We start from the raw sequence: 12170 nt of genomic DNA on the forward strand, positions 1-12170 counted from the left end.
GTAGCTAGCCATGTGCTGACTGTATGTGCAAGTGGTCCGCCTCAAAGCAACTGTTTAGCTCAAACTTGAAAATCAAGAAGACTGAAGTCTGGAGACTTTCGGTGAATTTCCATAATTCATGCCAGGTAAGAAGTTGTAGAGACTAATTCTAATACCTGCTAACATGACATATATTCAAAGATAATTTTTAGTTCAATTTAATAATTTAGAGATCTCCCTCCTTTCCCAGTTACATGGATGGCATATAAATTTAGAGGAGAATTTTTCTTACTGTGACTTACATCTACTGCAAGTACATGAGAAGTGTAAGTTTTTTCATTTCCCTTTTAACATTCTCTACTGGAAGCTATACCATTTACTTGTAAACATTGGTTTAGATTTAGTCTCCTAATTTTCAATATTTGTCTTAACAGTCTTTATTGTTTTTCCATTTCACAAAATGGTTCCTTCAGGGAAAATCTGAATTAGAGGAACTCATTTCCTATGCCCACATATCTAGTATTACAGTAATGGTTTCTTCTCTGCCTGAGCAGTAACCTACAAATGTTAGCCAAGCTTCAAATAAAAGGATCAAGTCAAAGCGTAACATGGCAAGGATAGTATATGTTTTAGGAATTAAATTCTAACATGTTCTGACATGTTTTTATTAAAAAACCTGTTGTATATCTTGCATAAACTCAAAATATGAAAATGCAGAAAATAAATTTTATATTTCATTTATTGATATTAATTCACACCTATGCCATCAGGTATCATGATATTTCCACTATTATGAAATTCTTAACTGTACAAAGGAAAGCGTTAAAATCGGCCATGAAAGGGGGAAATCAATGTATTTGTCCATCCCCACACATCTTGTATAGTGCTGTGCATAACAGTTTTTTCATAAATTTTTAATAAAACTTAAGTCAAAAAAGATTGTGAGGTAATAGTAGACATTAGTGAGCATAAATCAATCATTTTTTTTGCTGTAAAGCAACAAAAACTATGCCATTTCATATAATAAGTTGCTAAAGAGAACTTTACCCATCCTACAGTTTTGTAGGATTAACAGTTTTGTAAGGATTACAGTTACTGTAAGGACAAGTGCAAAGGTTAGAAGCCCAATATATGCTGAACAAATATAACCACTTTACATAGCAACTCAGATATGTTTATCTGAACAGTCTGTTGGGGACAAAACCTACAATATCAGAAGAAATAGAAAAATAGCATCTTCTTTGAAACCTGTCTGTTTGTGTTCACTCAGAGCTCTGTTTAGGTCTGACTTTCCCTTTGCCTTTTTATTTGTAAGGAAAGAATAATTACCATTCTGACATCGTGCACCAAAGAATCCATTTAGACACAGGCAAGTGTTTGGCTTATTACAGGAACCACCATTGAGGCAAACGGGGTCACACAAAGCTAATGAACAGCAGGAGGGAAAGAGTTCATAAAAGTTTTATTATTTTAAAAATGAAAGCTACACAGAAGTCCAAAATAGTGCATGATGAAATAGTTTATTTTTACTGCAATTAAAACCCACAACCTATAATTAATTAGACTTTGCCAAACATAAAGGGAATGAAATAACTGGAAAACAGCTTTGGAAGTATGTTCATTAAGTTTACAAATACCACCAAGCTAAGAATGTGGGGATTATGATTAAAATTAAGAGTACTCTCGGTAAGCTAAAAAATGATTGGAAGTTAGAAGACATTTCCACAGTACTAGCCAAATTGTCTATAATATGCTTAAATATATGTGACCCTTTCTTTATCCTTCCCAATTCAAATAGGAACACTGCACTTAGCCCGAGCTAGCACACTCAAACACATGTTGTGTCTTTACATTTACTCTACTTTGAAAAGCATTGCAATTCCATTTTTTTTTTTACCTACATTTTACCTATTCTCCAAGGTCCACCTCAAATAATATTTTTTTCATAACTGCTGGTGCCAGAATTGATTTCTCAGAACTATGTTACATTATTTATTAGAACCCAACTTGTACCTTAGTCATTTTTATAACTGTATCCTGTGTGTCCTTCACTAATGATATCCACTTGAAGTCAGATCAAAAATCAAGTTGATCTTTCTTTCCCCTTGCATCATGTTTCACACATAGTTAGCAAGCTATAACTGTTGAATTAAATTTATTTTGAGAAAAGTCATTAGATCACAATGATCAGATTAAACATAGATAATTGTGAATGCTGCTACCAAAGAAGTAAGCTTGATACTGTGATAATTAAGCGGAATGATGTGATGGTGTCTGCTTGAATGCTTAATGTTTAATGAAATAGAATGTCTGTGTTGTGATAAAAATCTTGAAAGATGCAACCGAGATATCTTGCAATAAGGCAAGTGGATGAGGAAAATATAAAGATATAAATAAAATGATTGGTTGGTTAGTGTAACAGTAAAGCTGAAATACACTCTATGTTCTACTATGAAAAAAAAATCAATGGAATACAGGGTTTTAAAAAATAAAACCATCATGCTGATATTGCAAGATTAGTTTCATACTTCTTGGTATAAGTCTTTAGGACTCAGGTGCATTTAAGATTTCTTTTAATTGGTTTTCATTGAAAATATTTCTGATTTTACCTGTACTGCAGGTGGGTCCATACCATCCAGGCTTGCACCGGCAGACATCTGGTGCAAGACATTCACCTCCATTTTCACAGTGCCTGTTACAAACCACTAATATCATAAGACAAAAATAAAAGAAAGATAAATTTGGATTGAAGTTAGTCAATTATTGGGTTTTACTTTGCTAGCTCATAACTACCAATTATATTCTCTAGTAAAAAAAAAAAAGCAGAGTAAAAACTAAAAATAATTTGGCTTTAAGTGGTCTCCAATTCTTATATTCAGTTGTTTTCTTACTAACCAAGATGGGAAAAGTTAAAAAAAAAAATCATTAAGTTAAATAGATAAATAAGAGCTGGTTATTTGGGAAAAATCTTTTAGTTATGAAAGTAACCACAGACAGAAATCCAATGAGATAAATTATACATGAATTATCAAATTAGAATTCTTGTTATCTCAAAGAAAGGGACCATAGAGTTAAGAGAGTTGATTCTAAGAATGGATTTCTTCTCCTTAGCCAATGGCACCCAGTGCTGCCAGTGTATGCAGAGTGTATGCAGAAATGTAAAAATTTTTTCTCAGAGTTATGCTTAGGGCTTATTTCTGCTAGCATTAAAATCATCAAATATTAAAAAAAATATTTAATTATATTAGACTGCAAAAGAGTTTTGCTTACTTGTTTCACACCTTGGTCCTACAAAACCATAAGGGCAAGTGCAGAGATTGCCAACCAAACATGTGCCACCATGCTGACAAGGTGGGCTGCAGTGTTCTGTCAACACAAACCATGTTAGTAAGTCATCTCTGGATTTTAAGTCAGTTTATAGCACAGGCACAAGACACGTTTCTTTTAAGAACACCGTATATGGCCTCCCTGATGGCATAAGCGGTTGAGAAGCAACCTATGCAGCCATCTGCAGCTACTGCAGCACAAGTTTGGCCCTGGCTAGGCAGGGAGCTACCCACATGGCACAGCAGACCTCTGCTGAATTGCTTGCTGCTCCCCTCAGTAGTGTATTTCAGTCAATCTGCCTGTTCCCTGCTCCCCTCTCTGTCTCTAGTGAATCCTCTCACCTCCCACACCTCTGGCCTGTACCCTAGCTCTTGTATGTATAAATAAATATACCTTTAAAAAAAAAAAAGAATGCCATACAACAAACTTAGCTAAATTATAATAATGAACTTTTACCATGAAAATTTAGTTCTGTGGAATTGACTATATGGCTTCTCGCTCTGAAAACTCACATTGGTTTATAAAAATTTTGTTTACATGAATGGAAATAGTTGACCTTAGCCTGCTACTGAAAAGTGAGACTTGGACTTATACATTTCTTCTCCACAAATAGAACACTTCTATATTTCCATGGTTATGTTCATATGCTATTGATCTTAAATATTTGTTAGTGCACTCTAAATTTACTTTAATTTGTTAAGTTGTACCTTGCCTTGTCATGAAAATAATTTAATGTGGCCCTCAGTTTAATAATTATATGTGCCATATGCCAAAATGTATTCTTTAAATTTTTTTTATTTTTTTTTTAAGATTTATTTTTATTTATTTATATAAGCACTAGGTACAGTCAGAAGCGCGGGAGGGTGAGAGAATTCACCAGAGCCAGAGCAGGGAGCAGAGCAGGCAGAAGGACCGAAGTACACTGCTGAGGAGAGCAGTGGGCGGCAGGAGAGGTCTGCGCGCCATGTGGGACCCTCCTCTGATGGCCGGGGAGCAGCCAGGGATTGAACCGGCGCTGCAGAGGCTGTGGGCAGCTTCACAACCCAGCGCTCAACCGCTGTGCCACCGGGGAGGCCCTAGTCTTTAAATTTTTTAAGAAATAAATAATAATTTTGTTTCTTCAAAATATCCATTTTAGCAATCCCATTTTATAAACGCTTCACTTCAGATTTCAACCAAAGCAATAAAATTATGTGACTATAGACATTAAAAAAAAATCACTTTAGACTTCTTACTACTTCTAATTAATTCTAATGGTTACATCTTATTATTTGACATTTAACACTTCCTTGAAACTGTTTGATAAGTCATTCACTAATCAGATGTCTTTTGCTTGAAGCTAAAATATTTGTAGAGATAATGTACCTTAAAACTAAATCTTTAGAAGTTATTGCCAAGTAATCTTTTAGAAAAGGTTTTAAAGGAAATATTCTTTTATTCTAGATCTATTATTTGATTTTTTAATTTGAATCATTACCTTCATCACAAGTTGTTCCACCATATCCTGGGGGACATTCACAAATGTTAGGCTTTATACATCTTCCATGGTTTTTGCAATCAGGATGGCACACAGCTGTATAAAATAAAGTTCGTGGTTTAGAAATATCAGGTACCAATTAAAATTCACAACGCATACCAATTAGTACTATACCTACCAGTTTGGCAATTGGATCCAGTGTAACCAGGTTTACATTTGCAGGTGTTAGGGGCAACACACTCCCTGCTTTTTCCACAGGGATGTCTGCAAATGGCTGTAAAAGTCAAGGAAAAAAGGACTGAATTGTTGGTACAATAATGTATTGCTTATAGTCTTAGTTATAATTAAAGTAAAATTCTCTGAAATTTGAAAATTTTGATACTATTAAGCAATAACACTAGCTCCATAAATTTTTTCCCTCATATTTATTTTGCTGAGGGAAAAGATTAACAGGGTAAGAAAAGTTCCAAGTGCGTTAATTCTCCCCAAGCAAAACCTGATGTTGGAGATGGCTCCTAACCCATAAATAGGATTATGTCCTTTTCAGAAGACAATCAAATTTCAGATTCTTATCAGGTAAATGTTGTTAATGGCAGGGATATTCATAATTTCAAAGAACAAGATGCCAGGAACACATTTATACACTTAATAGGTCTGCATCCCTTAAGATTTTCAAATTAGGGCCTCCCCGGTGGCGCAGCGGTTGAGCGCTGGGTTGCGAAGCTGCCCGCGGCCTCTGCGGCACCAGTTCGATCCCCGGCTGCTCCCCGGCCACCCGGAGGAGAGTCCCACATGGCGCGCAGACCTCTCCTGCCGCCTGCTGCTCCCCTCAGCAGTGTACTTCGGTCCTTCTGCCTGCTCTGCTCCCCGCTCTGGCTCTGGTGAATTCTCTCACCCTCCCGCGCTTCTGACTGTGCCCAGTGCATGTATAAACAAACAAACAAACAAACAAATAAATAAATAAAACATGCCTCTTAAAAAAAAAAAAAAAGATTTTCTAGTTACCTACTTGGCATTTAACATTAAAATTCAGTAGTCTGTTTCATGTTATTTATTGATAATAAGAAATGTTATAAGCAGTAAATGTTGAAAGTTATTATTATATCCCTACAGAGAAAAAGACAAAATTAAAGTTCCTCTAGGTAATACTGAGAACACAACAATATTGCAACAGCTCCATCACTTAAATCAAAACACAAGAAAAACAAAATAATAGTAAACAGCACAAAACAAAAAACCACTTCTATGTTATCAAAGTCAAAAATTTGATTTGCATTAGAGAAAACACGCTGATTGTGAAAAGGAGTCAACGTCTTTCAAGTTTAAAATGATACACAACTTGTTTTATTTTCAAGGTCAAGGAATTACAGAGAAATCTGTTTTATGCAAATAAGCAAATATGACAAAATAAGTAATTTACAGTACTAAATGCCCTCTGTGAGCTGAAAAGAGCCCAGATCACAATGTTATTCAAATCCTTATTTTGTTGTCTGTATCTGCTTAACACCAGAAAAGTCTGTGCTTTAAGGCTTTGATGTTTTATCTGCAAAATGGGAAATATAACACTCAATATGTGGGGTCCTTGTGGATTACATGATATGATGGATAAAGAACGTTTCCACAGACCCTGGAATACAGTTGGGACTAAATAAATACATTTATAACATATTATATAGTTGTAATATTTTTAATATTAAAATTATTTGAAAATATAACTCAAAACCACACAATTTTGTTATAAAGAAAATGTACACAAATAGTAAACTGAAATGAATATAAATGTGTGAACCTAATGGGATAAACAGAAATTTGTATAGAAATGCATCTCTTTCTAATTATCTAAACATGATAATTTTTTTTTAAAGACTGCTTTTTTTTTTAAAGATTTATTTATTTATTTATTTATTTATACAAACACTGGGTATAGTCAGAAGCGCGGGAGGGTGAGAGAATTCACCAGAGCCAGAGCAGAGAGCAGAGCAGGCAGACTGACAAAGTACACTGCTGAGGGGAGCAGCGGGCGGTAGGAGAGGTCTGCGCGCCATGTGGGACCCTCGCTGATTACCAGGGATCTAACCGGTGCTGCAGAGGCTACAGGCAGCTTCGCAACCCAGTGCTCAACCACTGTGCCACCAGGGGAGGCCCTAAAGATGATAATTTTTAAAACATGATAATTTGTATCTTCTGAAGAGTTTTCATACTACCTCTGCAATTGATGCCATCTCCATAATACCCAAAGGGGCAGCGCCCACATTGGAAGTGACCATCTGTGGTTGGCACACAGGGAACACCGAGAAAACAAGGCAGCTGGGCACAAGCAGATGATGTTGTGGTAGATTCAGGCTTTTCTGGCAAAATGGTAATTGTGCTAGTAATTGATGATGCAAATCCATCCTCATATTCTTCGTAACCTGGGGCAGATCTGATAACTTGATCATTATACCCTCCTATCTCTGTTTGGACCGTGTTCTGCATCATACCCTTTACTTCACCAGGGGAGTTGCCAGGGACAATACATGAAGGACTGCAGTTACTAATAGGAACTTTCAAATCCTCCAGGCTGAGATTTATGCTAAGAGTATGATCCGCAAGTTCAAAATCTGGTATCTGATGGGAAATAGCCTTCCTTGAATTATTCACTGAAGGTGTAACTGATTTTAGCAAGGAGAGTGAGTTGCTGCTGGTATCCAGTAAGTTTTTGATAGTAATTGGACTGTGGGTAAAGCCAGTATCAACTGGTGACTGCTCTGCTGATGATGACTGAAAATTTATACCTAAACAAAAAGAAAAACATTAGTTAAAAAAAACACACATATTTTAATGTTCTACTATCCATAGTTGTGAACATTATGCAATTTATTCCTTCATTTAGTAGGAACCTGTAGTGATATGAAGTCATTATACAGTTCCTGCCTTCAAGGTATTTATGATTCATTTGGATACTTAAAATAACCCAGGACTTTAAATGGTTTAAAAATCAAAGAACAGGGGGGCCTACCTGGTGGCACAAGGGGTTAAGCACTGCACTATGAAGCAATCCTCAGCCTCAGCGCATGAGTTCAAGCCCCGGCTGGCCAAGGAGCAACCCACATGGTGTAGCGGATCTCTCCTATCTCGCCTGCTGCTCCCCTTGGCAGTGTATTTTAGTTGGTCTGCCTGTTCTGTTCCCTACTCTGTCTCTGGTGAATCCTCTCACCCCCTGCATCTCTGGCCTGTACCCCAGCTCATGTATGCATAAATAAATAAATCTTTAAAAAAAAAATTAAAGAACAGGGCCTCCCTGGTGCACAACGGATTAAGCACAGCACTATGAAGCTATCCACAGCCTCTGCAATATGAGTTTGCTCCCCAGCCAAGGAGCTACCCACATAGAGCAGCAGACCTCTCCTGTCTTACCCACTGCTCCCCTCAGCAGTGTATTTCAGTCAACCTGCCTGTTCTGTTCCCCTCTTTCTCTGGTGAATCCACTCACCCCCTGCACCTCTGGCCTATACTGCAGTTCTTGTATGCATAAATAAATAAATCTTTAAAAAAAATTAAAGAACAATAATTAATAATTGTATTAGCATTAGAAATAGCCAAAGAAGATTTATTGACTACCTAGTACAATGAAAAATTTTGGAGAATTTTGAAGGATTTCATAAAACACAGAAAGCATATATGGGTTAAACTAATAGAGAAACAAGATGTACCAAATATAGCCACAAACATAAACAATAAACATGGTTAGGTGTAAACAAATAAAAGGAGCAAGAGAGTCCTAGCTGTTAATCCTCCAGTGAAATGATTCAAAGCCCTGCTTGACACCTATGTCGGTCAAATGACTGTTCCCTTTCCTGGGTCCATTGATACTGAAGAACTGTTCCCACCTGCTTCTAACTGCTTTATGTGAACCATCTCCATAGAAGAGTTTTTGCTTAGTATTAGACAAGGAAGTAGAGAATGTTGGATTTAATGGTGGTGGACTGTAGGTGATATGGTGGCAGGTACCTTATGGTGGTGATACCTGATGGGGAGGATCCCAATGCACTCTCAAATAAGAGTAAGTTAAAAAATTAATTCATTAACTAATCAAATTCTCATAGAATGCAAAAAATAAAGAATAATATCCATTCTAAACAAAAACCCCACAAAAATATATAATAAAAGAAAGGAAGGAGTATATATTAGTAAATAAACATTAGTAACAGCTAAATAATAAAAACCAATGGAAAAATAGGAAATACATCTCCACATATATATATATCAATTTAATAAATAAAAATCATGGTATGTAAATTCATTGGGAACACTATGGCTTATTTTACAAAATGATAATACATAACTGCATATTCATCTAGAAGAAAAAATATTGTTGGGCCTCAAACTCACATAAAATAATAAATTCCAGTGGATTAAAAACTAGACATAAAATACAAAATAATAAATGTACTATAATAGAATTTAAGCCATCAAATGCATAACTGATGAGCTGGGAGATCACATGAAAAAAATAAACAGTAGAAAGATAAATCAACTTTGAAATAAGAAAAATCTATATATGAAGAGAATTTTAAATTATACATGAATTACTATTAATAATTTTAAATTAAGAATGTGAAGTCTCAATTATATAGATTTCTTTACAAAATATAAATTATTACATTGACTCAAGAGATAATATAGTATATAGAACAATAACTGTGAAAGAAATAGAAAAATAATCTAAAATCATTCCCCTAACTGATTTACAACCTAATAAAAAGTTTCAATTAATCAAAGAAAGAATATTTTATGAAACTATTGTAATGCACAGAAAGAGATGAAGTTTTATAAACATTTGGAATTAGTGGCAAAATCCAAGTCAACACTTCATGAAAATAGGTAAAATTATTAAATGATTTAAGCTTAAGAGGCTCATTCCTGATTTAGAACTAAAGAGAACTATAAACTAGTAACAGATAAAGGGGAAATTCTTCAAATGGATGAAGGGCATTTAGTAAAAACCTTCTCAATGTGTATCCTACTGATTGGTGAAACGTGGGGGAAATTTTCATTAAAATCATTAAGAACACAACTATTTCATCCTAACAGGCTTTGTCCTGGAGTTCTCCACTACTGCAATGAGAGCCTAATTTGAGAGCTGGGACTCTGCAGTTAGATTTCTCGGGTTCAAATCTCTCTTCTGTAATCTACAAACTCTGTAAATCTAAACAAATTACTTAACTGGTTTATGTCTCTCTGTTTAGTCATCTATAAAGTAGAAATAGTTACTGAATATAGCACTTGTGATCAAATGAGATACTATATAAAAAATATTTGCATAGTATAGGCACAGCATAATTTAGACTATATGTTAATTATTATTATGATAAGTAAATAAAAGCAAAATACAAACTCACTATTTAAAAAAAACTATTACTAAATATAAAATAAAGGAAGAATCAACTATAAAAAACAGCATAAATAAGAGATTTTAGTAAAATCAAGACAGCTTTCTTATATTGCAGCAGTAACATCTTGCAAGAGTTGAGCAACTAATATACAATGCTGAGGCATAAAGAAAGCTAAGGTGAATGTGAAAATCTTTACGAAAACAATAAATGTTATTCAGTAAAATGAGAGTTACAAAGAAAACTATGAAAAGGATAAGGCCTTGGGAATTAACATGCTTATTACTTTTTCTTGAACAGATATTGGATGAGAGGGATTTATTGAATATAAGTTTAAAGTGTTTACTTCCAACCATAAGTTTTTCTGAAAATACCTTAAATAATGATGTCAGTTGTTCATTATACAATATGAATCATTTTTATAGACTGTAAGTCAGAAGATTCCACAGATTAGCAAAATGATCTTTTATAAACTTCATTATATAACCTTACATAATTTTTCTAAAAATGAAAATATATGAGGAATAAATACATCAATCTTTTGGAAAACAAATGGGTAGTATTACTTGTCATCAGATTTAACTAAGATCATTCCTTACCAGAGGCGTTTCTATATGTTGGATGAACAACTCTCTCTCCCTCTCTGCCATATTTACCATCCTCTTCCTTAGTTATCGGGCTGTCAGACTGTGTGAGAACTCCATCATGTTTACTAAATTCGTTTAAAAACTGTGTTTCAGCTGTAATTGTGAAAATAAAAACACATCAGATTTAAACTGCTATAATCCCAAGCACTGTGAGTAAGAACATACATTAAAAATATCCTTTGGCTTGAACATTTTGCAAAGCAGATTAGAGAACTCATTAAAATGTCACTCTTCAGCAAAACATTCTGTTGTGGACTGAATTGTTGACATTCATATATTGCAGCCCTATTGTATATGAGACTGTATTTGGATACAGTGCCTCTAAGGCAGTAAATCAAGGTTAAATGAGGTCATGGGAATGGCGTCTAACACATTAGGATCGGTGTCCTTATAGGAGGAGAGGCACAAGGAGAGTTGATGGGTGAGGACACAGTGAGAAACAACCATTTGCAAGCCAAGGAGAGAAGGCAGAAACCAAACCTATTGGGACCAAGATCTCCCAGTCCCTGGACCTGTAAGAAAATAAATCTGTTAAGCCACCCAATCAATTTCACCCATCTGTGTTCTTCCACAGAAATTTATCCTCCACGATATTGACATTTGTGTGTGTGTTTTCTCCCCTAATCAGCAACTGCAAGAATAAGAACTGTGCTGTATTTACTTCACATTCACTGACTCTGGTGCCTACCCCAAAACTAAGTAAACACTATCAGCAATGAAAAAAAAAAATGCATTAACAAACATCTTCCTAAAACAAACAAATGACTTTGACAGTCAAGAAACTTCATTACTCATGTGTAACATTTGGTTCAAACTATTTTTATCTTAAATTACATTTAATAAAGGTTTTATGGAGAGAATGAGTCTCTGAAAAAGCCCAGTGTTAGTCGCTTTGGTGTACATGGTATCTTTCATCCCAGATGTTATTGTTGAGTATCTGAGACTAGATACTGAAGGGGAAGTAAAGAACTGAACTAGTAGGAAATTCCACTTTCCATCCTGCACTATTCTTGTATCTGTTATCTCCAGCTCTACACAGGCCCACACAATTTGAAGCACAAGTGGTATTACATCATTTATGTGTGTGTTTATTTCTTCCATCAATATTCAAACTCATTCCCTTAATGACACTGAAGATATGGTTCTTTGACACTGTTTTCTATAGTTTATTTTTCTCTTGTAATCCTTTAAAATATAGATACCAGGTTCTCCCTGCTGGCACAAAGGGTCGGGCGTCAGCACCGTGAGGCGGTCAGCAGCTACTGCAGCACGAGTTCGATCCCCAGCCAGGGAGGTGACCCACATAGCGCAGCAGACCTCTACTGTCTCACTCGCGTCTCTCCTTAGGAGTGAATTTCAGTCAATCTG

The 12170-nt window shown here is 35.3% G+C and overlaps 1 protein-coding gene across 1 annotated transcript in view; it reads right to left on the reverse strand.

Moving 5' to 3' along the window:
- Positions 1-12170, reverse strand: part of VWDE (von Willebrand factor D and EGF domains) — a gene marked incomplete at both ends in the record, with an annotated part of 94804 nt that overhangs the window by 39173 nt on the left and 43461 nt on the right. Inside the window, 6 exons of the mRNA XM_084230584.1 lie at positions 1309-1404; positions 2589-2684; positions 3250-3345; positions 4784-4879; positions 4962-5057; positions 6988-7557. Coding sequence (XP_084086710.1) covers positions 1309-1404; positions 2589-2684; positions 3250-3345; positions 4784-4879; positions 4962-5057; positions 6988-7557 — 1050 coding nt within the window. The remainder of the gene's footprint in view (positions 1-1308; positions 1405-2588; positions 2685-3249; positions 3346-4783; positions 4880-4961; positions 5058-6987; positions 7558-12170) is intronic.

Source organism: Talpa europaea (assembly GCF_964194135.1).
Source record: "Talpa europaea genome assembly, chromosome: 3".
NCBI classification, from domain to species: domain Eukaryota; kingdom Metazoa; phylum Chordata; class Mammalia; order Eulipotyphla; family Talpidae; genus Talpa; species Talpa europaea.